The sequence below is a fragment of the Oryzias latipes genome, chromosome 8, assembly GCF_053564925.1.
Source record: "Oryzias latipes strain Hd-rR chromosome 8, Olatipes_Hd-rR_3.1".
Lineage (NCBI taxonomy): Eukaryota > Metazoa > Chordata > Actinopteri > Beloniformes > Adrianichthyidae > Oryzias > Oryzias latipes.
The window spans coordinates 14,754,600-14,782,316 of NC_136244.1; the positions used below are offsets into that span (position 1 = coordinate 14,754,600).

The 27,717-nt window shown below is 39.7% G+C and overlaps 2 protein-coding genes across 3 annotated transcripts; one reads left to right on the forward strand and one right to left on the reverse strand.

The window, feature by feature from the left end:
- Positions 1 to 1,528: 1,528 nt before the first annotated feature.
- Positions 1,529 to 22,188, reverse strand: LOC101167457 (voltage-dependent calcium channel gamma-4 subunit). Of its 2 annotated transcripts, XM_004071480.5 has the most exons (4): positions 21,494 to 22,188; positions 7,508 to 7,591; positions 4,760 to 4,900; positions 1,529 to 4,300 (listed from the first exon to the last, which is right to left on the reverse strand). In XM_004071480.5, exons 1-4 carry the CDS (start codon positions 21,714 to 21,716, stop codon positions 3,774 to 3,776), a joined length of 975 nt encoding a protein of 324 aa, XP_004071528.1. In that variant the 5' UTR covers positions 21,717 to 22,188; the 3' UTR covers positions 1,529 to 3,773. The 2 variants fall into 2 exon arrangements, with proteins under 2 accessions (XP_004071528.1, XP_078806980.1); XM_078950854.1 differs by lacking the exon at positions 7,508 to 7,591 and having other exon boundaries at positions 21,494 to 22,047.
- Positions 22,189 to 24,789: 2,601 nt separating this feature from the next.
- Positions 24,790 to 27,476, forward strand: zbedx (zinc finger BED-type containing X). Its single transcript, XM_011478245.4, has 2 exons — positions 24,790 to 25,162; positions 25,439 to 27,476. Exons 1-2 carry the CDS (start codon positions 24,971 to 24,973, stop codon positions 27,149 to 27,151), a joined length of 1,905 nt encoding a protein of 634 aa, XP_011476547.1. The 5' UTR covers positions 24,790 to 24,970; the 3' UTR covers positions 27,152 to 27,476.
- Positions 27,477 to 27,717: the final 241 nt, after the last annotated feature.

Below are 27,717 nucleotides of genomic sequence, written 5' to 3' on the forward strand. Positions count from 1 at the left end.
CTCACCTGCGCAGGTTAGTTGTGATGCTGTTATGCAAGGAGGATTATTGCCACGTTCTCTGCACCGGAAATGAAAAGTTTGGAGTTCCAGACATCTACTGGAAATCTGCATCAACACATGTGAGCCAGCAATGATTCAATTAAGTTGAACCTACCAGACGAAAAATGAAAAACAACCTTAATTGGCGGCTAATTTTACTCCTAGCAGATGAGGGTCCACAGCCTTTAGAGAGACCCAACTGTGTTCGTTCGCTAATGACAGGAAGCATTACTCATGTTAAATTAGATTAGCTGTGCCCAGAAGCCATTTCTATGAGGGTCATGGTAATATTCATGTCAGAAACTGCTTTCAACACAAGTTTACAACAGCAGTGCAACTCTAACTGAGGTGACATGGAATAGTGAGCTTTTGTGTCATTGAGAGCAGATTGAAATAAAGTGAAATTAGGTGAACGCAGTTTTAGTGCCACATCCAATGATTGCCTTGGCAAAAGTACCTGCTGAGATTAGAGACCGCCTCCTTCACTTGAGTCAAATCTTGAATGTGTTTAACATTTCGATGTAAGAGGTCTGCCATTAGTGTGATGTCCACTATTTTATTTTTTTGACAAGCAGTGTGGAGAGCAGCACTGCAGAGGCTTATTGCTCATTTGGAGATGACAGTGATTCAGTCCTACGCAACTGAGGAGGCACTCGGGGGCCTTGAGGTAACCACAGACATCTGATGGAAGTGCTGCCATTAGAAAGGACATCAGTGAAAAACAAGATCCACTAAAATCATGGTAATTGTGCAAAATAAACATTTTATTTTTCCTCTGTAGCTGCAGCTGTGAAGTGAAATAAGAAATGACTCACTCATTCAGTTTACTTGTAATTAATGTGTAAAAACTGCAAAAGAACACAACACATGAAAAACACTAGCTATTTTTAAAAATCCCTGAGCATTAAAAACATTTTTCAAACATATATATATTTTTTGCACATTTGGGGGATTCGCAAAACTTGGACTACTTCCCAAATTTGTGTATTTCGGCTTAATTTTAGGTATTCAAAAATGGATGCATACAAATCGTTATGGGTTAGGAGCAGATGACTTAGAGGTGCTACATTCGGCGGGCCACAAGCTCCCTGCTCCGCTTCATTCTGATGAACCACTTGTAGCTGGCATCTGATTCAAAACTGTATGGCTGGATAGCTCAAATATTGCTCATCATTGTTGTTGCAGTGGTAATGTTAGATCAGGGTTGTAAGGAGAGCATGTAGAACAGATGGATGTTGGAATGTGGGGGCGGGCTTACTCCACCCAAACAACTCAGATGTGAATTTCTAATGAACTACAGCTGCTCAACAGACACTGTCCTTGAAAATGACACAGGATTTTGATTTAGGCTAAAAATTGCATAATCATATTTAAAAAGACCACAGGGAACGCTTTTACAATAAATGAAAAGATGATTGGAGGGGAACTTGTTAAAGTATCTTCCCAAAAATGTTAATATTTTCCTAATATACCAAGACACCAGGACACATGACCCTGATTTAGTTTATTTGTCCATGTACAGAATATTTGAAGAAAATAAAAAATATATTTGAAACTTAACAATAAAAGCGGCAGATACAGTAGATAGTAAAAAGAGCAAAGGCACTGAAAATACCTTTACAATAGTGATAAGTTTGGTTTTGATCATACTATAACACATTAATACATTATAGATGTTCAAATGTTACACACTCTCCTTTTAAACATCCACACTCAAAGGTTCAGAAGTTTTCTTCATGAAAATAGAGAAGATGCTTCAACATATAGTAAGCCATTGAACAGTAGAAGCACATACAATAAAGTACAGTTACTGCCCAAACGAGGAATAGAAAATTGAATCTTTTCTCCTAAACGTACCGGTACATAATTTACCTATAAAGAAGAATACTCAACAAATCTACTGACTTAAACAAGAAAACCAGTTTCACCTGAATTTAAAAAGTAAATAAAATCACACCGCCAAATTAATAAAGGCATTATTAATAATTTTATTGTTACTTGGATGTTTTTTCCCCCTCTTTTTTCTCACATTATTTGTATTCATAGTACATTTATTTACAGTCCTATACTGAAGGCTGATTTTGATTTGAAATATATATCTATATAAAGTTAAAGACTAACACAAATTGCTTCTTTTTTTGTACATCCAAAGAAACATTCTCATATGGACAGATCCTTCTACAAGTTTGTCTGAGCACGCTCCACACAAATCCTAAAGCAGGCGTTCAAAAAAACAATCTGGAGTCAAACATTCACAGCGTTTAATATAAAACAGTGATGACATTTTATTGTTCCTTTCAAATTATTTTCAACAGGTTTTGGCTCCACTGCTGATCCGTTACGTGCTTGAATCCATCAGAAAAAGATGTTTTTTGCCACAACTACACTGCATTTCCTGAGAGAAATGACAAAGCACAGCAGAGATGGACCTGCAGGTATTTTGAGTCTTAAGAGATGAGAATCCAGACTGTCCCTTCTGCTTCTGTCTGATCCCTTTGCTGGATAAACAAAAGGGAAAGGAAAGCCTCCAGATGGGCTCACAGTCTGGGAGAAGGGCAGACACGAATTTCCCGCCCGGCTGTGATGTTTAACAGTTAAACCTTTGATGCCAAGGATTGGTCCGGAGCAGAAGGGAGTCCTGACCTGGGTTGTTCTCACAGTTCTGGGCACCCCCTCTTTTTTTTGACAGCTTCTCCTTTTCAAACACAATAGCACATCCATCGTGAAGTTGGATGGAGAGATGGCAGACTACTGGATGTGGTTTAAGGTTCGCTCCACTGACAAAAAAAAATTCAATGAATTATAGATGCAAGAAAACAAAAGTCCTGTCTGAACAATCAAGATGATGAAACGTGATGAAGGTTCATGACTTAAGCCTACATGCCAACATTCAACTTCAAGACAGTCATATGGAATCTTAAAAGCTTCCATCACAATTTGTTAAAAGCTTCATTTGGAAGTCATGTAAAAACATAAACATGAGACATAAAATAGTAGTGCTCCTTCTGCAATTTGAAAAATGTGTCAATCGTGACATGAAAATGTAATAACTTTCTAGCCCTGACCAGCGCTTAGAAGCTAAGGTGAGATAGAGCAAATTGAGGACTGTTTGCAATAATACACAGCACTATGATGGAAAAAAATGTAGAGGAATTCAAACTGTTAAACACAGTGGTGGAAATATGATAATTAGAGATTGTACTAGAAAATGCTGTTTGCAGCATCCTCTTTATAGAAAATCATTTCACTATCATTAATAATTTCATAAATTCCATTAAATTCATGTTAAACAATTGAATTAAGTGATTTTGTTTACAATAAGGTTGATTTAGTTTATTCCAATAAATAATGACAGTTTTACTCGTATGTTGTAATTATCTGATATCAAGATATGTTTTATGTATGGGTCTTGGCTTTAACAGAGAGTGTGTTACCTTGCACACTAAATGTTTTGTAGAAATGGCTTTACTCAAGTGTCACACACAAACACAACATTTTTAAATGAAGTACAAGTCATTGAAAATCATTTAGCACCTTGTTTGATTCACACATCTCACTCTCTCGATACATAATGTAGGGATCATCGCACTGATGAGAGCTGGCTTTTTACATTTAATATTACAAAATGGCTATTTTATAAACAATGGAAATTCTGATCGTTTCAAAATTCACAGATTTTACCCAAACATGGCGGTCCGTAGTTCAAATCAGGCGTCTTACCAATCCCTTGTTCATTACACAGGCGTGGTCCTGCGGTTCACACCATCCTTTAAGTCATTGGGGAAACAGTTATGGACCTGCAGGAACTCTGCAGCGCCCTCGTGCTCGGGGCTGTACGTGTTCTCCGTCATACTGTCCCTTGCCAAAGCATACATGGAGAGCTCGTCAAGCGGCCCGCTAGAAGACGGTGCCCCCTTCAAACCAACCACTGGGGAGTTCTCCCTGGAGGCCTCGGAGGAATGAGAGCTGGCCTGCGACGTCCGCCGACGGTAACGGAAGCTCGGTATCCTCGAGTACGGGGAGGAGGAGGAGAGCGAACGGATAAACTCCCGTCGTGCCTTCCAGCGAACCTCCTTGTTCTTCTCAATGTAGATGTTAACGGCCAGGACCGCCACAGATTCGGCTACAATGAAGGAGAGTGCACCAAAGTAGAAGGACCAGCCATAGGAGTAGGTGTACTTCTTGTCATCATCGCGTTTGTCGCCGGGATCTCCTGCGTTGCTGGATATGTAGACAATGATGCCAATGATGTTGCTCAGACCTATGAAACAGAAAACATGTGACAATCAGAAGGAATTGGGAAAAGGCATAAAATTAAATTTTGCAAAGTGGGCGAAATCCATTCAGTACATTAGGATTAATAAGGGTCAAACACAGAGCACATGCTGCGTTGAGCAAATCACCAGCCAGCGTCTACTTGGAGGCTGTGAATCATTTCTGGGATACTTAATGTCTTAGCTTCTTAGAAAGAAGAAGAACTGAAAGTTCGGACCTTCCAGAAAAAGATCATCTTAATGATTGTGCCACTGTACATTGGTCAGATACATAGACTGTAAAAACAATGGACGAATCAAGGTGTGACGTCACCCATAGAAATGCCTTGTGGGTACATGCACTAGTATCTGATAAGTGTGTGAACGCTCTAAAGAATCCACATTCTTGAACTCGCCACACAAGCTCAGTGTGCGTGGCCTCACAGGGAGCACTTTCACCATCTCACCTGCAGCTACAAAAAGAATGCCTGCGCTGAGGAGAACGTTGTTTGTCTTGCTGTAGATGCGTCCCACCCCTACGCAAAGTCCACCAAGCATCAACAGGATGGTGCTGAGGATGGGAAACACGCTAGATGCTCGAACTATACCTGTGGAGAAGATGATGGCAACTTTTTAGTCATTTATTTAGCAAAAGATAAATGTAAACTGTTAACACAGATTAGCATGTCTTGTTTTGGAGATTTTAAATGTAAAAAAGGGGAAAACAGTTTTTTTAAAAATGCATAAAAATGTTGTTATTAACCTTTCGGGACCTTCTTTATTCACTCTCACCACTTTTCTTCCTCTTCTGCCATCCTTTTTTTGAGAAATCCATTATCATTAATTCTTTGGGGGCTTGTTGTGAAAAAGCTTTGATAATCAGCTGTGGGTTGCAACAAGAGCTCTCATAAACCATCACAACCCAAAAAATGCATGATTGTCCAAGGTTGGGTTGCAGTGAAGTGTTTCATTTTTTTATTTTTTCCTGTGATTTATCCTTACAAATGGACTGAGTTGGACTTTTTTGCAAATTAGATGAAGAACCTGACGTTTTTTGAAGAACTGAATACTCAGAACACCCACTATCGCCACCATTTCGAGGAATCACTCAAAATCCATAGAAACAACCTTAAACACATCAATTTAAGGATTTATTTCCTTTTCAGACTAAAATATTAAAGGATTTTTCAAGTGCCAAAGCTGAAGGACAGTTTTAGTTTTACCATTATTTACCCATGAGGCTCTGGATATGATTATAAGATAAACAACAACAAAAATAAATATAACCCAAGGGCTAAGCTTCAGTTTTTTAATAAACTAATAAAAACACAGCTCCATCCCATAAACAATGAACTGTCAATTTTTTACTGTGTTTTCAGGTAAGAGTACATCCTATTATCAGGAAAATAATATCCTCTTATTTTGTTTAATGTCAAAGTATTTATTTCTTTGCCGTAAACAAAGTGCACTTTAATGTGGTACAACAGCTTCAGAATTTTATTTGATAGCAAATACTAAATTATCAAAGGTTACATAAATAAAACTTCACACCCTTTAAGAAACGTTCAAATTTGGTTTATTAGCTGATCTGAACAGTTCAGTTGCAGACTGCACAGTTTCAAATATCAGTTTGAGTCTCAGTAAATTAAATTTGAGGCAAATACGGTAGAAATTGAGCGGACTTTCTTTTACTTTCTGTGCAAATATTCTTACAAGTTGTTAAGTACCATGATACACACTTACCATGTAATTTATCCTTATAATAAACAGTACTTTCTGTTTACCAACTCTCTTCTAAAAAAGCAGCATAAAAAATACAATAACGTACCACATAAGTACTACGTAAGTACCCATCCTCTATGTAAGGTAAGTACTATGAAATGCACATAAACTTATCAAGTAAAAAGTAAATTCTTGGCACTTCTACATGGTACTTCAAAGGTATTTTCTGTCTTGTCACACATGGTAAATACCATGAAACTTACAATGACATAGCATGTAAATTTAAGATACTTTATTTGTACTTATCTTGTCCTTCCATGTGACAAGTACCACAAGAGACTTGTTAATTCAACACATAAATATCCAGTAAGTACCATGTAAAAACCCAGTGGGTTCTACCCGTAGGCCTACCCGTACTATATTGCTGTTCACCTTTAGCCTTTCAACAGATTTTTTTAAGTGCAACTTTGCATGATTTTTTTTCTTGCAGCGAATTGGATTATGCATCCTGACTGGCTGTTGACATTGTCATTAAACGTCCTCCATTGCATGTCTCCTGTACAGAATACGATCAGTTTGTCACATTTACATAAATATTTGATGCAATCAAATCGTTGTTTTGATTTCATAATACTAGACTTTTTTATGGAGGTTTAAACTAATTAAGAGGGAAAATTTGAAAATGTTCATGTATGTCTGAGAAAAGTATAGAAGGTGTGTAGTGAGGAGTTTTACAGCCTTAAAAAATCTGTAATCCTACTTCACGGGTCATTTATGGAACTTATTTGATAAGTGAGGGAACACTGCATTACTTACCGTAAGTATTAAGTGTAACTACAAATTCTTAATGAAAAAGTTTGGTTTTGATCTTAGTACTATCCACATGCTTTGTAATCAAAATAATTGTAAAAAAAAAAAAAAGTGTTTTCGTCATAATGGAAATAAAAGCTGCAATAAAAAATAAATGATCAAAGCTAAAACAAAACATGTGCAAAAAAGGTGAGAGACATTTCTCATATTTCTCTTGCATCTAAAAAATAATAATCCCAATATTAAGTTTCTTTTGAAAAATTTTTTGTGTTTTTTTCAAACTGTGTCAAAGTATGCAGCCAGAACACACTTTGACAGCTGAATAAGAGTATGGTTTTTATCTAGGTATTTCTGACCAGACATGGCAGCTTTTTGAGACAAACCCTGGTCCCCTTTGCCCCCAGGAAAACACAGCAAGGTGGCAGCTGTCGGTTTCCAATTACAAGACCATGTTTTAACCAGGTCTTTCTGCTCACAGCGGTTTCACCTGAGCAGGTCTGAGGACATTTCACTCCTCTCAGACTGGAACGACAGCTGAGTGATGCACAGTTTCTGTTCACTGTAAATGCAAGAAGACAGCCCTGCTCTGGCAAACAGGATTGTCTCAGGACATGTGGTTTGCCCTTTAGAGAACTGCCAGAGCTAACAAAGCCAGACAAAAAGGATGAGCGGGACACACTTACGGAGCAGATATTCAGAGCTGTCTGTGTCGTAGTCGTTGTCATCTGGGAAATGGTTGATTCTGTAACAGCTGCCTTGATTGATGCCTGCAGCACAGAGGAACCAGAGAGAGTCTCCATGAAAATGTGGCAAAGGAGACAGCGCTTGAAAGAATGGGAATTTTGTGGAGGGACATATTTGGTTTTAAATGTTCTTGTTTTTGCACATTCTTTACCTTATCTTTCATCAATAAAATTAAGTGCTACACTGGCCAAAGGGAACAGGATTGGGCGACCCACAAGCCAAACATTCTCCAGGATCAACTCTGAAGTTGATATTTTACCCTCAGTGGAAATATGTTAAAAACCTTTTTAAAAAATACCAGTTCTTTAAAGTGTATTCTTAAAGAAGCATTTTAACACCCATAGAGACCTAGTTGACTCCAATCATTAGCCGCGGTTACATGTGCATATCTCGATCAGATCAATGGTCAGATTAGAAATCAACCGTGTACATGGGCCCAGAAAAACTTTTTCCGTTGCGAACGAATGTTCACATGGTCACACTTTTGGTCAGAATAAATCATTTGGGCATGCGCAGTAGTGTTGAAAATACCGGAAGAGGAATTGAGTCCCACTGTAAACAAAGTGAGCTGCTGTATACATTTATGCAGAAGCTCTGTAATATACAAGATAATCTTCTAAATGTGCTTTTATTAATGTTATGAATATTATGAAGCACCTGTTCGCTCATCATTTTATTTTTAATCTGTGTGGTTGGTGCTTTTTTTTTGTGGAAGAACGGAGCTGAAAGAAGCCAGGGTTTGGAGTGGGCTACACATGCCAACAACATTACACTTTTTTGATGAACATAAAATCCATGCGGGAAATGTCGCAATCTGCATCCTGGCTGCACGTAAATATGTAAAGATAACATTAGCCTTTATTTTGTCTGGACACGACTGGAAACACAAATTCACGTGATTGTTTGAACGGTTTCTAAGGACTGAGCGGCATTTCTGCTTTGAAAAGCTCACACACCGCCCCAAAGCCGCTGTGTGAGCTGGAAGTCTGAGCTCTGCTGCAGACACACAGTTCTCCAGAGTCCGGCAGCCGCTAACCCAGAGCGGCGGGTCGGAAGCCTCCCCCCCAGACGCACACATAAAACAAAGCACCACCGCCCTGTCCTCAAACACAAAGCTATAAGTCCAGCTGCCCTGCTCACAGAGACAGTTCATTCGCGCAAAGTAGCCGGTCGGTCTCGTATGCTCTCCAAAGCTTTCTCTGAAGCACCGCACCTTATATGCGTGACGTAAACCAGAGCAGTAGTGACACACTATCAGAATGAACTGTTTACATGCAACACGGTCGGATAAACAATCGGCATAACCCACCTATCTCCATCGGAAAGAAATTTTGATCCGAACAAGTCTCATGGGGCAGAGTATTCCGAACGGGGTGTTTACATGACGCATTTCTCTTCCAATCAGGCGTTCTTTCCGATTACTTTTGTCCATGTAAATGCAGCTATTGACTGTATATTAGAACTGGACTGACAGTCCCTTGCCTTCCAAACAGGATTTCACATTAAGTTCAAATTAAATTAGACATTCTTGCTGTTTGCTTTCCCTCATTAGTTCTGCACTACAATATAAAGCATTTCCATCAAAATGAGTGTTTCTATCAATAGCAACAGTAACTAATTGACAACATTTAGTACCATGCTTTCCACTGTTTTTTAAATTCCCATTTAAAAGACAATCCAATCAATTGTGGTGCACTTTAAAAATTCCACTTGCAAAGCTAGAAAAAACCACAAATGGTGAGTGGGTCCAGTGGAAGCAGCGTGGGGGATAAAAGTGTAAATAGTAACAGCGGTTACTACAGCCTGGTATGTCACACATGTATCCATTATGTTACTAGCTCAGCTTCGAGCTCATTCTGTTTATAGCACTTGACTTACACCCACTTTCCTCCATCTGTACTTAAGATAATATCTTGAAATTGAGGGGCTTTTATTTGTTTTGAGAAATGACTCAGTTTGTTTGAGATTAATGCAAGATGTTAAAAAACATGAGTAACAAAAAAAAAAAAATAACAAAAGGTGAGTGGCAAAATGAATAAATAAAATGCATCTATACATCCACTTTCAAAGCCTGCTTTCAAATCCCATTTGGGGTCACGAGGTTGCCCAAAGGCGGGGTACATCCTAAACAAGTTGTCAAATCTGTTGCAGGGCTACACACATGCACACCCATGGGGCAATTTAGAGTCAACAATTAACCTATGAAGCATGTTTCTGGACTGTGGGTGGAAACAAGAGTGCCAGGAGAAAACCCATGCATGCACAAAGAGAAGAGTGAAAAACATTAATAATTAATAGATTGTGGATGTTGTAATCTGCATATTTAGAAAAAAAATTTAAATAAGAAGACAAACTAGACGGTGCCTAATACACAGGTTTGATTCCTTTAGTAGCAGTAGTTGTTTTTTTTTAAGTTAAGATCAGCATTTAAGCATACTAAAACAAGACAATTTTAAAGTGTTTGTACATGTATTTTGTATTTCTTTGTATTTTTGTGGCCAAAAGTTTTGAGAATTACATAAATATTGGAAATTTAAAAAGTTGCTGCTTAATTTTTTATAATAGCAATTTGCATGTACTCCAGAGTGTTGTGAAAAGTGATCAGATCAATTGCATAGTCCTTCTTTGCCATGAGAAATTAACTTAATCCACTGTATTTCATTGCTGTCATTAAAGGACCTGCTGAGATCATTTCAGTCATCGTCTTGTTAACTCAGGTGAGAATGTTGACGAGACAAGGCTGGAGATCTTTATGTCAGGCTGATTGGGTTCGAGTGGCAGACTTGACATGTTAAAAGGAGGGTGATGCATGAAATCATTCTTCTTCCATCTTTCAAGGCAAGAGGTTCAATTCTTGTTAAGAAGACTTCAGAGTGTTCAAGAAAGTCCAGCAAGCGACAGGATTGTTTCCTAAAGAGGATTCAGCTGCGGGATCGGAATGCCACCATAGCTTGCTCATAAATGGCAGCAGGCAGGTGTGAGCGCAGTGAGGCGAAAACTTTCGGAAGATGGCCTGTAAAAGAAGCCACATCTGTCCGAAAAAAGCATCAGGGACAGATTGATCTTTTGTAAAAAGTCTGGTGAATGGACTGCTGAGGACTGGGGCAAAGTCCTATTCTCTGATTGTTTGGGGCATCTGAAGAAAGGCTTGTCGGGAGAAGGAAAGCTAAGCACTACCATCAGTCCTGTGTCCTGCCAACAGTAAAGCATCTTAAGACCATTCATGTGTGGGGTTGCTTCTCATCCAAGGGAGTGGGTTCACTCAGAATTTTTCCCCAAAACACAGCCATGAAATAAGAATGGTACCCTCCAACAGCAACTTCTTCCAACAATCCAACAACGGTTTGGTCACCGACAATGCATTTTCCAGCACAATGAAGCACCGTGCCATATGGCAAAAATGATAACTAAGTGGCTCGAGGACCAAAACATTGAAATTTTGGGACCATTGCCTGGAAAGTCCCCAGATCTTAAGCCCATTGAGAACTTGTGGTCCTTCCTCAGAAAGCGGGTGGACAAACAAAAACCCACTCATTCTGACAAACTCCAAGATGTTATTATGAAAGAATGGGTTGCTATCAGTCAGGATTTGGCTCAGAAGTTGATTGAGAGCATGCCCAGCCGAATGGCAGAGGTCCTCAAAGATAAGGGCCAACACTGCAAATACTTACTCTTTGCATAAATGTCATGTAATTGTTGATAAAAGCCTTTGAAACATATGAAGTGCATGTAATTATATTTCAGTACATCATAAAAACAACTGAAACAAAGATCTAAAAGCAGTTTAGCAGCAAACTTTGTGAAAACTAATATTTGTGTCATTCTCAAAACCTTTTGCCATGACTGTAAATATGTGTGTGCGCTTTTTTTTTACATCATAGCCAGGGGATTAATCTGCAAGATTACAATTTTTTCCCCCAATTTAAGGTCATCTTGCACACCAAAACTTTATTTTGTACAGCAGATCATTTATTACCATTAAAATGTTTCAATAAAAGCTGCTACAGTTCTGAAAACTCCAGCTAAGGATATCTGGGTTCCATCTTGTCTGCAGCCAGGTCCCCTTTCAAAATGTGTCCTCCTTTGATCCTTCCTCTGAAGGAAAGGTGAGTTGCAGTCGCAGTCACAGAAATGCCCTAATCTAACCCCTTAATGCTGAGAGTCAAGCAGGGATGTAATGGGTCCCATTTTAAAAGTTATTGGTATGACTCTACCATGGATTTGAAACTCCCAGTCTTTGGTGGACATTCCTCTATAGGCGATTAAGCTGGTTGTTGAGATGTTTGCTGATTTTTTGTAAAATGTGTGTAAGGCTGATCTTTGCAAACAATCTAAGATTACCTATTTACATTTTTGTGTGTTTTTTGCAGTTGTTTTCTTTTGCATTGCATGGGTGAAAGCAACCATCTACAAAGCAGATACTTTTTGCATCCCCTTCTGTTTTTTTCATCATTTCAAAAAAGACATTGGTGGTTAACATAGATTGACATAGATTGGGTATATGATAGATAAACCTTAAGAGAAAAGCCAAACTTTCATTAATTTAACACCTTCTTAATAATCCATCAGTTTTGCTCCATCTCAGCTGCTAAAAAGTGAGCCGTATGACCACTGTTGTCTGTGACAGCTTTGAAGGCTACCCTAACTAGGTCTGCTACTTAATAAGGGAAATCCAATTAATTAGTGTCACATCAGTTGTTAAAAAGGGAGCGCAAGTTTCTGTGTCTAGTCACTGTTGGGAAAAAAGGTTATGCACTATTTAAAGCTGAGACTTTGTGTCTTGTGAAAAAAAGCCTTTGTTTTACATGGTTAGATAACAAACACCTTTACGGTTCTGTTTAATTGCTGTGCAAACACCAATTTATTCTGGTCTAGAAGGAAACCCACTGTGTATTTGTGTCATAATAACTTATTTGCTTTGCAAAACCAGTTAAACATTCAAATATTTCTCTACAAAAAGTATTTTCTGTTTTAAACATTGACATCATATTGTTTCTTTGTGCATTCAGGCTGTTGCTGAACACACCAAGGTTCACTTTCGAGGGTGTTGCTTTCAGGTTGATCAGTTTCAGTGAGCTTCAACACCGTCGCACCCAGGTGTTTTTATTCAGGAGAAGATTAAGCACAACAACATTTGAGGAAATCACGTTATAAAGTTAACAATATATGATAAAGGATTGAATACAAAACTATGGGTGAAACTGAGAATTACTTTATCGTTAGCATGCAGGACCAAACCAGTCTTTCTCAAGGATCAGACTTGGAATGACCTCAAGCTTACAACTTTTTTTTTGTCTTTGTTCTTTCAAATAGATAACTACACCCCTTGGGACATCCCCCTGTATGGATCGGTTGCCAATGTGTTTGAACCTTTCTGCCAATAGAGGGTCTGACTGTAATTGGTTTAACAGATGTGTGGTATGAGCTGCAGGGGTGAGCCTGCAGTGAATGCAGAAAAGCATTAGGGGGAGGTTAAAATATCAATATTTGTTCACGTAAAATTACAAAACTCGTATACATTATTTTAGTCTTACAAAAATACATTCTATAACCCACCATAAAAGCCCATTTAATGCTTTTGTGTAAACGTTGGAGACTGTAGGATATGGATGGCAACTTTTTAGCTAATTGAACAATTAATGAGTAGCAAAGACATATGAATAAGTGGCAATTACCATCATAAAATTGTATTTTATGAGAGGAATTCTCATAGACGTACAACATACTGGGACATTGCACTTTGAAACTCCGGTTATATCTATGTTCTTAGTCACCATAGGTTAAGGAGAGTAATTGTCTTTCCTCTGTCTGCATGCTTTACTACCTGTCACCATATATTAGTCATCTGATTGTTTAGACATGCAATTTTTTCATGTAAAATTTCATTTGTTGGAGAAAAATTGGTTTAAGAAAGGTAGATTTTGCCCTGAAAAGCAGATACCTAACAGCATTTTTCCATCTTTGTCTGATACATTTCATAGTTTCAGGTCTGCTTGTGTGTCACAGGTTCAGTTCCCGCCTTGCCTGCCCATATGTCCAAATATCCATGGATAACACACTGAACCCAAGGGTAACTCCTTGCAGGGCAACATCAGTGTGTGTTCATGGGTGAACTTGGACTGCAGAATGCTGTGTAAAGGTAGACCCATCGGTTATTTGTGGGTGGAGTTGTTGTTATTTTATTTTATTTTATTTTTTTAGAAGCGGTGGTTTTGAAAGTAACAGGAAGCTTAAAAGTTCTAACATTTCATCCATAGTCCTCCTAAATGATCTGGATAAAGGACCCCTATGTTGACCTGTTCTTCAATGATCACATGTCCACAGTCATTTCTATACTGTAAACTGGCTCAGATTTGCAGATTGGACCAACTTGGATCTCTTTGGTTTAATAACAGTTATTCCAGTGTTTGTGCTTATCTATCTCCTTTATCTTCTTCCATAGTTTTAATTATAAATGCATATTTTTACAGAGGATCTCTCTGATCTCTTATTTCCTCTCCTGTCCCATAAAGCTACCTTCACACTGCCCTCGGCAACGTGCGTTCAAGTGACCACTGGCGATGAAAAGTCTATATAAACATGCACAAATGCACGTTTCGGACACTCACGTTCACAAGTCACTACATTTCTACAGCCGTTTTCCTCTTCTACATACAAAACCCTGTTAAACACTTTTTAATAGTTAAACCAAATCAAACTTTGACCAATCAGTGACTGGGATCTGGTAGTGACGTGTGGATGGGGTCCCTTTTAATTCACAGAAATTCCAATTGTTTGAAAATTAATGATGGTGAAGAAATACTTATTGTGGTTTGTGCCCAGACGGAATTGTAGGACACCAAGTATTGCACATATCAGAATAGAGCTGCGGCAGAAAAAAAACTGGTGCAAGATTTGCGCTTTGTTTAGACAGATTGCGCTTTTTGACATTAGGGGGCGAACATGTGCTAGTGAACAGTAGAGGAATAAGAATGAAAAAAGCCCCTCCCTGCTTGTCCAGTGTGAACAGCATGGGTTGAAGGCGCCTTCATGAACCCATGTTCAGGCGTTCTTGAACTTATCTCATAAATCTCATGCTGATTCACATTTTATTCCCTACCGTATATAAGATGTAAAAGGAATTTGGAATTGTTCTATCTTCTTTCTGCTCTCTTCATATTGCAGTTCCCAGTTTTCTTTTGTCCTCTAGCAGATGTTCCAGAAATGCTGAGATTGTCTTTCTGCTTCCTGTTCACTCAGCCCAGGAAACATGTTTCAGTATTTTTCCATGTTTTTCTGTCTCTCAACTGATCAAAGCAAACAGTCAGCCTTTCTGAGTCTGGTTCTGCAGGAGGTTTCCTCCAAACCTTCTGTTCAGAGGGAGTTTTCTCCTCCACTTTAATCGTTGCTCGTTTAGTACAGTTATTACCCTGAAAACTCTTAAATGCAATCTATCGAACATTTATCCGGGCTATTACTGGAACGAAATGAGCAGAATTAGATTATAACAATCATAATTAACAAATCTTGGTTTCATTTTTTATGTATTTTGAGACATGCTTGGCTGGAATCAGACAACAAAAATGGCAAAAGGCAAAAATGTTCTGAAATTATTATAATGTCCTCATGGCTGCAGAGGCCATATGCAGTCTCTGAGGCCCACCTGTGAGGTGAATACTTTCTTGCAGGAAAAGAAAGAGAAGGCATTGAGATTAAACAAAGGAGAAAGGTGAAAGGAAATGAAACAACAGACACACAGGGTGCAGGGACGGGAGCTGAAAACTAATGGTCAAAGGCCATATTAAAGGAAGAAGGGACACCAAGCCTACAAAAAAAAGAGTCTGGATAGAGGGAAAAGATTGTAAGGCTAAATGAAAAAAGAGTAATTAAGGTTGGAGGGTAGTTGCAGGAAGAAACCCCAGCTGACAAATTTACATTCATATAAAGGATTTGAAGACCCATCCCAATGAAAATGGTGCTTTTAACTCTTTTGCGTGGATTTTTTTTTAATGAATGACAAAGGACATATATTTTATAAAATTAAGCCTGAAATTGCATTTCAAAGCAATTCTTTATTTAAATCTTTGTAAATCAGGAGCAGACGAAAAAATACTGCTAGCAAAAGATCATATTTATCACTTCTCTTCTCCATTCCAATGCATCCACTTGCAGACAAATAGTTTCATGTACGTCTTTGTTTCCTTGTCTGAGCTGGTACCTGGATCAAAACTGTATAGCTGGATAGCTCAGAAATTCCTCGCCATCTTCCTTGCACCGTTAATGGGGTCTCAGGGGGTTTTATGCCAGCGAGAGAGAGTGTAAACAGAGAGTCCTCAATTATGGGTGACAGGAAGGAGGGGGGGGCTTGTTCTGCTCCAACGGTCCTGCCCAAAACTAAGCAGTGAATTTCTGATAAACTACTCCGCTCTGCAGAAATTATGTCCTAGAAAGTGACACCTGAGTTTTGATTTTTTGTCAAAAAGCGCATGATTATAATGAAAATACCTCTGGAAATGTGTTTAATATCAAAAGATTATCGGATTGGGAGTCTAAAGGAATGCAGAAACAACTATGGAGTGATAAACTGGGAATCTATAATGTATGATCAACACATTGCGGCAGAAATAACGGCGGAAGTTGCAAACCCCATATGTGCTCAGCATCGCCTCTTCTTCTCCATGGCAACCAGGGCTACTCTTTGATAAGGTTGTTTACATAAACTGTCTCCAAGGATGTTTTTGACATTTCCATCTTCTTCTGACGACCATAACATCAGTTACCAGACACACCCACCTTCTCTTTCATGGATTTGTATGGTTGCTGTAACTGGAGGATGATTATTCCAAAATGAATTTAGTTTATTTTCAGGAACCAATAAGGAAGCCAGCTCAGTGGAATAGCATTATCACTGGTTCTTCAGTCTGCCGTCTCTCACACACAGTAACAGCGGCTCTATTCCTTCACCTCCTCATTCTCACCCTTTAATGCTTCTGACAGCAGATTGATGACTACACAAATCAGAACAGACACATTTATTGCTGGAAACGCACATTTTGCAGTGATATATATGTACAGTAACGCTACAAGTAGCAAGAGGAGCTTTTACTTTTTGTTCTTCTTTTATTCTGAAGAGAACGCAGGCAGGGGAGGGAGCTCTGAGCTTTGGAGCAAGTTGCATGATTAGGTTTTATTAAGCCGTATGGCTGGGATTTGGAAACAAATGTGGACGTGCACACACAGCTAGTTCCGTCTTACACTTATTGCTGTGGAAGCAGTGAAAGCCAAGGCCCCATATGAAAGCCTCTGTGTGATCAAACAAACTGCTCCCATGATTGTTTTGCACCCCCTTTCTCTCCCTCCTTCTCCTCTTTCAGTCCAAATGAGAATGAGAGAAAAGCAATTTGGCGAAGACATCAGTGATTCAGTGTTGATATGACTGACAGTTGGTTAATTAAATTGTCACAAGGCTGTGATTTCTTCAAACACAGCTTGGGTTTGGCTGTGAATGTGCATCCAAGTCGTTAGAGATCTATCGCCACGTTGCTTCTGATGAAGCCTGTCACTTCAGAAAACACATTAGATTCTACGCCTGATGTTTGGGAGACAGATATTTTTAAGTGTTTAGAGTGAAACAAATATGTTACGTTTAAGCTTTGGTTTTCAAATGATGACTAGACGTTTTTTAAACTCCCTCTTTTTTTTTACTTTTAACAGCTGCTTGGATCTCTAGAGCTTCTCACTCTCAAACGTGTCTTGAGTTCCTAAATATTCCCTGTTTCAAAAGGATAAGAAATTCTAAATATGAACAAAAACATGAATTATATTCCTAATTTAAAAGTAAATACCTTTTAATGGTAAGTTACCCAAAACAGATAGTTTACATCTTGCAATAGGTAGTTTGAATTCTTCCTTTCCGGATCTGCTGATATTTTTTTTTAAATTCTGTCTTATTAAACAAATTAATCAACAAGTGTCTGGTTTTATGGCTTGATTTTTCAACAAATTAGTAAAGTTATGTATGGAGGGGCTTGAGTCCTTTTTCTTCCCAGACAGTTGTGGACTTGAGGTTTGTTTCAGGTTTGGGAATTTTGTTTGGTTTTACTTCTGCAAGACCTCTGATAAATGGGTTTATTATTATTATTATTATTATTATTATTATTATTATTATTATTATTATTGTTGTTGTTGTTGTTGTTGTTGTTGTTGTTGTTGTTGTTATATTAATTATTTACATGTTGGTATGTTGTACTATAGTCCAGACATTGTCAATTATTAATTTGGTTGATATATGTACCATTGGAAGGATTTCTGACAATGACATTAACAAACTTTAACCATAAAATCTGAAACTTTATTTGAAGTTGTGACAAAAAATTTGAGAAATGACTTAGACTTACAAAACATGACCTATCTGCATCTTTTGCATTCTTTTTCTTCTTTTTTAAGCCATAATTGCCTCATTGAGCAATTTTTTTCCCAATTTGCCATTATTTTAAGAAAAGAGTGGAATAGTAGTGACATGTTATAGGGTTCATTACCACGTTTATTAGTTTTTGTGTCGCAGATAATTATGCTAACATAGAAAGTATGTTGGCTCTTTAATAAACCTGGCATGTCCAAAAGTCCTGCCTGTGGGCCAAATGCAGCCTTCATTCCAACTTCGTTCCTGTCATAAAATTAATAATACATGGCTCCCAGGACTTTCTAAAAAGTGTGTGTATGATTTCTTGATTGTAATTGGCTGAATTCCATTATTCCGTTGCTAACGTGTGGCAACAATGTCCCTTCATTTCAATAACTGAAAACGAAATAAACAGATTAGTTTCTCTGATCACAATCAAAATCAAATCTCTGTTATTTTCTTGTCCAAATGATTTACATTTAGTAGTTTTACAGTGATCATTTAATAGTCAATAATGTGTAAAATTTATTGTCAACAAATGTTTTTTCCAGACTTTTTCTTGATTTTATTTCTGATCTTCAAATCCAAAATTCACAGTAATTTCAGAGAAAAATGTATGTTCTGTTCTATGTGAAGAAATTAAAAGTATCCCATTGCAAATCAAAAAGTCAATAAATAGATATTTGCATTTTATGTTATTATAAGGGTTCAAAGAATGCTGACCAAATGATTGGCCCAGACACATTTTCACCTCACCAAATCTGTCCCTCTTTGCAAAATGTATGGACACCCCTGACTTATAACAAAAAGCTTAGTAACAAGCCAAGAAAAAGTCTAAAAAACGACAAAACAACCAAACTTTTTAATATTTATAACATCAATTTTAAAAATGGAGTCAATGAGGGCTTTAGGTAAGTTTCATTTTTAGGTAAGTTGACAATATCTGCTACTCAAGTGTTCTTTGGCAGTGAAGTCTTGTCATCATTATTCCCCAAAGCCTTTTTTTTTGTCAGATTGATCATAACATCCCTTTTTTTTTCTTTGTAATTTTATATTTTATCCGGTATGCGATTAAAAATTCATATTTAAGCACACTAATGGCGGAACACTTTAGGGACATGGATTTAAAACAATTGATTTGCTTTTCACATCATCCATCTCTGTTGCTAAAGGGTCCCTTTTAGAAGTAAGAAAACCAAAGGGAGAGTCGTGACACAAAAAATAAAAACTATGACGAGTGGAGGAGTTGAAACTTCAAAGGCAAGACAAAGAAGTACAGCAGAGTATGTGAGGATGGAGCGACTAAAGTTGTGACATGCTGCCTGAAGAGTTCCCCCCACATGGCTTATTGGTTGCTTTACGGTATATTCATTCATTCATCTTCTAAACCCATTTTCACCATTTCGGGGTCATTGGGCTGCCGGAGCCATCCCGGCCTCTTGTGGGCGAAGCCAGGGGACATCCTGGACAGGTCACTAGTCTGTCGCAGAGCCACAAATCACACACCCATGCACTCTCACATTCACACCTAGGGGCAATTTAGAGTAAACATTAACATATGAAGCATGTTTTTGGATAGTGGGAATCCCTGGAGAAAAAACCTACAAATGCACAGGGAAAACATGCAAACTCCACACAGAAAGGTCCTATTGGTACTTTATGATATAATTACAGGTTTTTTATGAAGTGAGAGTAACAAAGTGACCCGCCGACTTTACCTAAAGGAACATAACGCCTTCACAAAATCACTTCTAACCCTGGAGGAAAACAGCTGCTTCTAGATTCACACCAGCTGAGACTTATACTGTAAATTAGATGATCAAAATACATTGTCATAATGAGAAGAAAAAAAAACTTTTAAACATGAAACATACACGACAAAAGTCTCAAAGCTTAATTTGATGTTTTTTTCTTGTTTTCTCCTTATTTGCCCTGCTGGGGAAAAAGAGATGCTTCACGAACCTTTGCTCAGAAACACTAAAGACATTCATTATTGGGGAAGAAGATGAAAACAGAGGGGCGCCAAGCAGCTGCTGCATGTCTATAAGCAGTGAGTTGTCACCAAGAGAGATGTAGTCAGTGTACTGTCTTCAGCAAAACCGGGGTGATGTTGTCCCCAGTAGCTGCACACATCCTCCTCAATAATCCAGTGTGTTTGTCTTTATGGCCGGAAGTGTGTGTGTGTGTGGGGGGGGGGTCTTTCATGCTTTTCCTTTACAATTCTGAGTCTCCATGACAACAGAGCTCCTCACAACAGCATATAGTTTTGGGCAAAGACAACAGAGGTGAAACTATCTCATCCTAACACACCAGGATGCTCTTCTCATATGTTCACCTGCATCACATGGCCAGACTCGCCACTCGTTCATCTCTGACAATGCTTCCTTGTTCTCCTGTCTGTGGGTTCTGTTGATATTGTGCCAGGGAAAATATAGGGTTAACCCATAAATGACGAATCAATAAGTAAAAGGCAGCTATGGATGTCAAGCTTGGAGTTAAAATACAACCACTTTCAGGTGAACTGAGAAACACCTTGGCATATTTTTAATCCAAACCAAAGGAAAGCAACAAAAAAAATGGTTAAATTTTTAATATGACTGTCAATGCAACTCCACCTCTGCCTCAGGCATAACATGCTGGGTTTATGATGGGCACATCTTCTAAATTAAAAAAAAACATTTTTAAATAAAATGTCTATCAGTCCTTGCATCAGGGCTGCATATGTCTGAGCAAATCTTTCCAGTCACATCAGCTCCACCACTGACAGCAAAGAGTCACGGGCTGGTTGCAAGAAAGGCTGGTCAATGAGTGTCTATCTGCCTTTGCAAGACGTCACAGCCAGCGCACCTCCTATATGCAAACAAGAACCCCTTTTAAAATGTTCCCCAAAACGCCTCAGAGAGGGCGTTCTTGTGAGCAAAGACATATTCCCCCGATGCTCCATCAGGAATACATAAATTTCTTCCTTTAATATTTTTGCTTGGACATGACGTGAACTCGGAGTCATCTATTTTTAAATCACTGGGCATGTTTCCATAGCAATTTCAGGGATGTTGCCAAGCAACAGCATCAGATACAATGAAGATATGAATGAAAGTAGACTAATAGTGCACACATTTCCTGGCAGACCCGCATAAAAGTGAATGAGCGCAGACGCGCCGGCTGCCCATCTCGATTTTCTGCCTGACATCACTGTATCGCTCAAAATGTTGGCAGATATGAAATCAGCGTTTATAGTCCGGCTTAATCTGCAAAGAAAAAAAACCGTACTTCTATGTCTAAGTTTTTTCCATCAACCATCTGTCTTTCGTTTGTTTTTCTTCACGTTTTAGGCATATTTAATCCACTGCGCTCATCTCATGAGTTGTTTTGCACGCGTAAAGACCGCGCGCTCAAACAGCTGTGCGCACAGATTTTAATGATAAACTCTTCAGAAAACACAGATAAAGTATTTCTTATTTCCAAAAGTGCAGTCTTATAAGTCTCCCCGTGTAAAAGAGTGCGCGTCTTTGCGCACTGATAATTTTTTAAAGACTTTTCTTACCTTCAATGCAACAGATTCTCCACAGTCCGGAGTGGGTGAGATCGCCTTTCTTAGTTCTGATCTGAGTCTGGGTCTCATCTGTGGTGGTGTTTGTGCCATTACATATGTATGCACGCGAATACAACCAATAGTCCGTTCCAATGGCGATGGTCATCAGGCTGAACGCAGCGAAAGCCCCAGCTGTGGCCAGCAGCGTTTGAACCCCACGGTCACACCAAGCCATGGCGGCTCATACTATAGTCCACACTGTCCAAGGTTCAGTCCGTACGCACCAAAGCGCATCAGTCAGAGCGCGGATGTTCCCGGCATATTCGTGTGACCACTTTCTGGTGCAGGTGAACGATTACAAAAATAAAGAGAAGGGTTGTTTGGAACGCGCTCTCCTGATGCTCCTGACAAATCCCGTTTAGAATGTGAAAGGTCACTAGTTTCGTCCATCACTGATTAGGATCTTAAGGCAGCAGCGCAAAACATTTCTAACCGCCTCACCACTTCCGTTTCTCCTCCTTTACTTAAGTCTCAAAGCACTTTTTTCTTTTACAGACTGTTAAAAACCAACTGCAAGGACGACGTCAACGACTCCAAAGTGAGACCCCACCCTCACAAATCCAAACGGCGCAAAGGATGCGCTTTGAACATACGGAGAGTCTGATCAGCAATTCTCTCCACAATTATTAACTGTTGCGCGAAAGCATGAGATTGGTGGAAGGGGTGTGTGCGCGTTTGTGGCTTAGGGGTGGGTGGGGGGTACATTATAGAAATTCTGATTCATCTGAGACACACGAGCCCTCCCCGAGGAATTCAGGACCTGTGACTATGGTCAAACTTGGTAGGGGAACGGAAGTTCACGCATCAGGTTCAACTGGTTCACGCAAATGAAGATAGATAGATAGATAGATAGATAGATAGATAGATAGATAGATAGATAGATAGATAGATAGATAGATAGATAGATAGATAGATAGATAGATAGATAGACAGACAGACAGACAGACAGACAGACAGACAGACAGACAGACAGACAGACAGACAGACAGACAGACAGACAGATAGATGTCAGCATCCTAAAGTGCTGTTCAGTTGATGCAAACATGCTTCCTCCATCTATAAGCCAGATGGAAGAAATTGACGTGTTTGAAAAGCTTGACTTAGCAAAATGCCTCTGGCAAGAAAAAAAACATAATTACAGCCATCAAGTTTTCAGAATATATGAGAGAACTCCAAATGGGTTTCTAATGCACACTGTTGCTGATTAAAATATTAATTAAACACACGTTGAAGAAAACAATTTTCTTCTAAAATGTCTGTTCTTTGCTTTTTTATTCATGCAATTCCGTCAAACGCATAGATGCCCTTTTCTTTAATATTAAACACATTTATAAACTATGAAGACTATGAAGACATATTTGGGATCAGGCCCGGATTTAGGCCCTCTAGGTGCTGGTAGAGTATAAGGGAGCCAATGGGTGTGCTGAGAGTTTAGGGTGTCATATCCTTTCAACCCCCTAAAATGCATAGAAAACCGTGCTTTATCATATCAGTTAATCTATCCATATGTATGTCTTTTCCTTTGATATATTTTAAATTTCTTTAAAGTTTTTTGTTGAAAGCTCTTCCTGATTTTACCCTCTGCATTTACCAGGCTTGGGATCAGCACAAAAAGGACACTGGTTTGTGCCATGTTGAGGCTGCATTTATCTTTTTTCACATCTGTCTCTTTGTTCATCCCTGACGTTTATTTTTATTTACTTATTTTTGACGTTTTTGTTGTTGTTTTTGGCGTGTGCGTGTTTTTATTTATTTATTTCTAGTTAATTTTGGATTTTTGTGGGCCATCATGTTTGGAGCGTTTTTTGGGGATTAAATTCCTCATCTTCAATGTATGTACATGTCGTATAAGTTCATTTTCTTCTGTTCCAAATCGTAATAAACTTAATTTTAGAATGCAGAGAATGTCCAAAGATATAATAATGAACAAAAGGCTGTTAAATGACAGTATAGCAGTGTTATTACCACTTAATTCAAAATGATTGAAAACAGATCATTCTTGCTAACCCTGTTATTTTTATATAACACTAACAGAGCTGTGATAAAAATGTCACGTTTCAATCCTTGTGCACACACACAGGGAAAAGACAGATAGATAAGATGTCTTTCTCCATTTTTCATAAAACACCTCTGACAGCAGAAAGAGCTATAAGTATGGAACATACTGTACATTGAACATTCAATACGCACTAAACAGTCACTGTAGTAGGTACTCATTCATCTTCTTCTGTTTATTCCCTTTCGGGGTCACGGGGCTGCCAGGTCGCCAGTATGTCACAGGGTGTCGTAGATACTTAGCGTGGCAAAGTGGAGTGTCATTTCTTTGCTTTAAAGTATCTAACAATGACAGTTCAACCCTTTTGGTTAGGACTTGGATTTTTGATATCTTTTCTGAGTGTTCAACATCTTGCATGTTGTTCTCCTTTTAACAGTTTTACATGACTGTTGGCTTCTGACAATGAGCTCTAGCTCGGAAAAAGAGCAGGAAAAACAGAATAAATGGAGAATTTAGAAAACTAATTGAGGAGAGGCCATTAATGTTTCAATCTTTATGTTTGCCATGTTTTAAACGTTTTTTATTAAATAAAGGAAAATGTGTTGTAAGGAACAACTTGAACAATACATTTACATTTATTAAAGTTTATATTTATTTAAACTTTATGAGATAAAATCTCAATTAGAGGTAAAGAAGGGAATTTTTTTAAAAAACTGACCTGCCAACTTTTTTAGTAAGTGAAACATAAAAAGTTATACTGCATGCAGTTAAAATGCACGTAAAAAACTTTTTTGAAAAAATACTGATTTGTACACAAAACTACACTTCTAAAATTTAAATAAATTAATACATCAATTAAACAATTAAACAATTTGCATCCCATGTTTTTGATAAAACATCATATGTGCCTTGTTGCAAAAAGGAAATAAAAAGAAATAAAGCATCCGCAACATATCTTTCCTAATTAAACCTAATTTCTTCTTTAAAAAACATAGCATTTTACTTGAACTACAGAACTAAGAACATCATGTTCAATGAATATTACTCTTTCTAACTTTACAAACTGTAACAAACATACATTTATGTGTTAAAATATGTATTCATTGTGAAAACAGATGGTGGCGCCAGCTCGTTTTTGTGGGTGAAAATCAAATGTACAAAGGTACCGCCTGTGACGCCACAGTACAGAACTCTCGTCATGAACGCGCATGCGCACTGCTCCGCGGTCCCATTCGTTTGTTGCCAGCTGCCAAAGTGCACGAGGAAGCAGACAGTGACGTCAGCGTCCTCTCCGCACAAAAGCCCTGCCCCCTTTTTTCATGAGGATTTCTCCTCCGCCATCGTTACTTTACGTGTAATCACGATTACTAAATCGGATTACGATACTTTTGTTGTGTTTTAACGAGGCCGTGCGAGTGTAGCGGGCGTCGGAAATGGATGTGGACCACCATGAAAGCAGCGGCGAGACCAAATCGGCCATTAATACTTGGCGTTATCGCCACCATTTCACGTACAAGGCAGATCAGGGGAAAAATATCATCGTACAGTGTAATCTGTGCCTGCCGAGGGTCAATCTGCTGTCCACGTCGAAAACCTCCACATCAAACCTAAAGAAGCATTTAGACGTAAGTCGCTGGACGCAACAGAACGTGTCATCTTCCCGCACCTTCAGTGTAAACGCTCCAAGACTTAATAAATGAGTAGCTACCCTTTGTAATGAATAACGTTACATTGTGGCTGCGGGCTGCAGCCATGACGCTGCGGCGTTCAGTCTGACTGGGAAAAGATAGCTCTGGCTAAGTCTACATGAGACTTTTTAGAGAAGTTATGGAAAATTTAGAGAGAAAAAAGTTAGAAAATAAATCTGAGTATAAAATGAGCGTTCTGTGCTTGTCTTGCAGAGAACTCATTTGGGGTGTGAAGCCAGGCCTGATGCCAAGAGGGGAAGGAAGAAAGAGGAGTACAACGGCGAGGAAAGTAGACACTGTCAGCTCAAGAAGCTCAAAGCTGAGATCATTTCCAAATGTATAACTCAATCTAAGATTGATGAGTTCATCTTTAACTTCATCGTGGAGGACTGCCATTCGTTTTATGTGCTGGAGCAGCCGGGCTTCAGGAAGCTGATTGCTGGTTTGACTGAGGGGTTAAAGGTCATGGACCGGGTGACTCTGTTCACAAAGGTGGATCAGAGTTTCTCCAGGATGCGAGAGGAGCTGATGTCCAAGCTCAGCAGCATCCAGTACGTGTGCACCACGGCGGACATCTGGACAGCCAACAACAGGAGCTTCTTTGGGATGACCTGCCACTGGATCGACACTGAGTCCCTGGAGAGGAAGTCCGCCGCCCTAGGGTTTGTGCGCCTGCAGGGCAGGATCACATACGACGCCATAGCCGGGCGGATACACGACATCCATGTGACGTACAATTTGGAGAGTAAAGTCCAGACTACAGTCACGGACAACGGCAGTCCATTCGTCAGCGTGTTCAGAGAGTTTGCCGTGGACACCACGGAAACCGACGACGACATTGGCTTCTACGAGAACGTGAGTGCCGTGCTGGAGGGCGAGCCGGAGCAGGACATGCTTCTGTTCCTGCCCTCCGTGCAGCGCTGTGCGTCGCACACCCTTGAGCAGATCGTCAACGAGGACTTTTGGCAGGCTGTGTCCCAGGGGCCTATGTGCCAGCTGTTCTACAGCGCGATGGCAAAGGTGTTCGCCATGTGGAACAAGTGCCACCATCTCCAGGTTGGACTGGACGCCGCAGAGGAAATCGGGAAGATGGCTCTTGCCGTCCCAGCTGTTATCCGCTGGAACGTGGAGTACTGCGCGGTGCAGAAGATAGTGTCTTTAAGCGAGCGTGAGCTGACGGAGCTCTGCGCCCGCTTGGAGGTCCCGCGCCTTCTGGCGGAGGAGCTCTCTTTCCTCAAGGAGTACGTGACCGTCTTCCACCCACTGGCGTTCGCACTCGAACTCTTCCAGGCGGAGCAGAAGTGCTACCTGGGACTCGTCATTCCCACCGTTCTCAGCTTGAAGAACAAGCTAAACGAGCAGAAAGACGCCGCCAACTATTTCAGCGACGTCATCAAGAGCATCGTGGTGGCCATCGAGGTGCGCTTCCAGGAGCTGTTCACCAGCACGGAGGCGAAAATCGCCACCGCCACCACTCCCCAGTTTCGCCTGTGGTGGATGGCGGCCTCCGAGCGCGAGGAGATGTGCTCCCTCCTGGCCACCGAGGCATCCCAGATGGATCCCTGCAGCACCACCGAGGCGAACACCAGCCGCAGCCTGTCCACCATCAAATCAGAGGACGACTTCTTCAGCTACGGCTCCGCCAAGACGACCGTCAAGATCCAGCAGTGGGGGGTGACGGAGGAGGTCCGCAAGTACGTCGAGGGAACGGGGAAGAGCCTGGAATGCCTGCAAGACTTCCCGAGGGTGAAGCAGCTTTTCCTGAAGTACAACACCACCCTGCCCTCCACCGCCCCCGTCCAGCGCCTCTTCAGCCAGAAAGGCAACCTGGTCACGTCACAGAGGAACTCTCTCACCGACGACTACTTTGAACGCATCCAACTTTTAAGATACAACAGCAGCGTTTGTTCCTTAGTAGCAGAGTGAAGGTTTTTTTTTTGCAATTACTTGAACAATCAAAACAGATCACAGGAAAAACCAGATGATTCCGTAAATTCAGGCACTTTAGTTCAAATGTGTTTTCTAATGATCTTGTCGAGCGCAAACATCTCCCTCCACAAAGGCCTACGACTGACTGACAATCAGAATGAACCGACTGATAAAAGCATCTTTTCTATCCACTGTTGTTGTGACGGATTTTTTTGTTTTCCTTGAGCTAGTATGTATGTTTTCTACAGCTGTTCAATGAGAATGTATGCTTGGTTTGCATATTTTATATCACACACACATAAATATATATGTATATATCAAACAGTGTGCATGTGTTTTCTTCCATAAACACAGAAGAAGAGCTCTCGATGAGGGTTAGCAGGCAGCCTCAGGTGCCAACTGCCATTTCAGGAAGTGCCTGTTTGGAGATGCAGAGCTTCCTGCACAGAATGGAAGCAGCCATTAAATGCAGCGGGTTAAGACGCTCCGAAAACCAGAAATGTTGTCCCACCTACAAAGGTGAGAGGGATCTGTAATGTTTTTGCCCTCCTTGTGTGCAAATT